The sequence below is a fragment of the Octopus bimaculoides genome, chromosome 28 (genome assembly GCF_001194135.2).
Source record: "Octopus bimaculoides isolate UCB-OBI-ISO-001 chromosome 28, ASM119413v2, whole genome shotgun sequence".
NCBI lineage: Eukaryota > Metazoa > Mollusca > Cephalopoda > Octopoda > Octopodidae > Octopus > Octopus bimaculoides.
In genome coordinates this window covers 919,078-919,901 of record NC_069008.1, presented here as the reverse complement: position 1 = coordinate 919,901, position 824 = coordinate 919,078, and the positions used below count along the sequence as shown (strand labels likewise).

General features: G+C 35.3%; 1 protein-coding gene across 1 annotated transcript in view; it reads right to left on the bottom strand.

The window, feature by feature from the left end:
* The window catches only part of LOC106873668 (ferrochelatase, mitochondrial), an 18,664-nt gene that overhangs the window by 3,483 nt on the left and 14,357 nt on the right, over positions 1 to 824 (bottom strand). Inside the window, exon 7 of the mRNA XM_052977718.1 lies at positions 197 to 346. Within this exon, the coding sequence (XP_052833678.1) occupies positions 197 to 346 (150 nt within the window). The remainder of the gene's footprint in view (positions 1 to 196; positions 347 to 824) is intronic.

Genomic DNA, 824 nt, shown 5'->3' with positions numbered 1-824 from the left:
ATATATATATAGATAACTATATATATATATAAATATATATAGATAAATAGATAGACAGATAGATAGATAACACACACACACACATATATATATACATTACCTGCACAGACATGCATACACATAAAAAATTAAGCTTCTGTGCAGTTTGTGTCACAAATCTCACTCACAAGACATTGGTCTCACCAGAGTCACTCACTTTACACTGCCACTCTCCATCATCACTCAAGGAGTTACTCACCTTAGATTGCCACACCAGTCTGTAAGGGTGGGAGAAATTTAGATATTCCATCACCCTCTGTACTGTAGCAGCCACCTCACTTGGGTAGGTGTCACCCCTCTCCACCACCTGGGGTATAAAAGAAAACATCTTTAATAATAATAATAATAATAATAATAATAATAATCCTTTCTACTGGAAGCACGAGGCCTCAAATTTGTTGGGGAGGGATTAAGTCAATTACATCAATCCCAGTGTATAACTGGTACTTATTTAATCGACCCTGAATGGATGAAAGGCAAAGTCGACCTCAGTGGAATTTGAACTCAGAACATAAAGACAGACGAAATACTGCTAAGCATTTCGCCCGGCTTGCTAACGTTTCTGCCAGAAGAATAATAATAATAAATAACAACAACAACAACAATAACAATAATACCAGAGGTAGAGTAATATGCTTTATTAAAAAGCAGCAAAAATATCACAAAAACTGTTACTCAGAGTTTCATGTTCCCGTTTGTCGGTCAGTTTTTGTCTGATAAATGGGAATGTGAAAATCTGAGTAACAGTTTTTGTGATGGTTTTCTGCTTTCTAATAAAGTATATA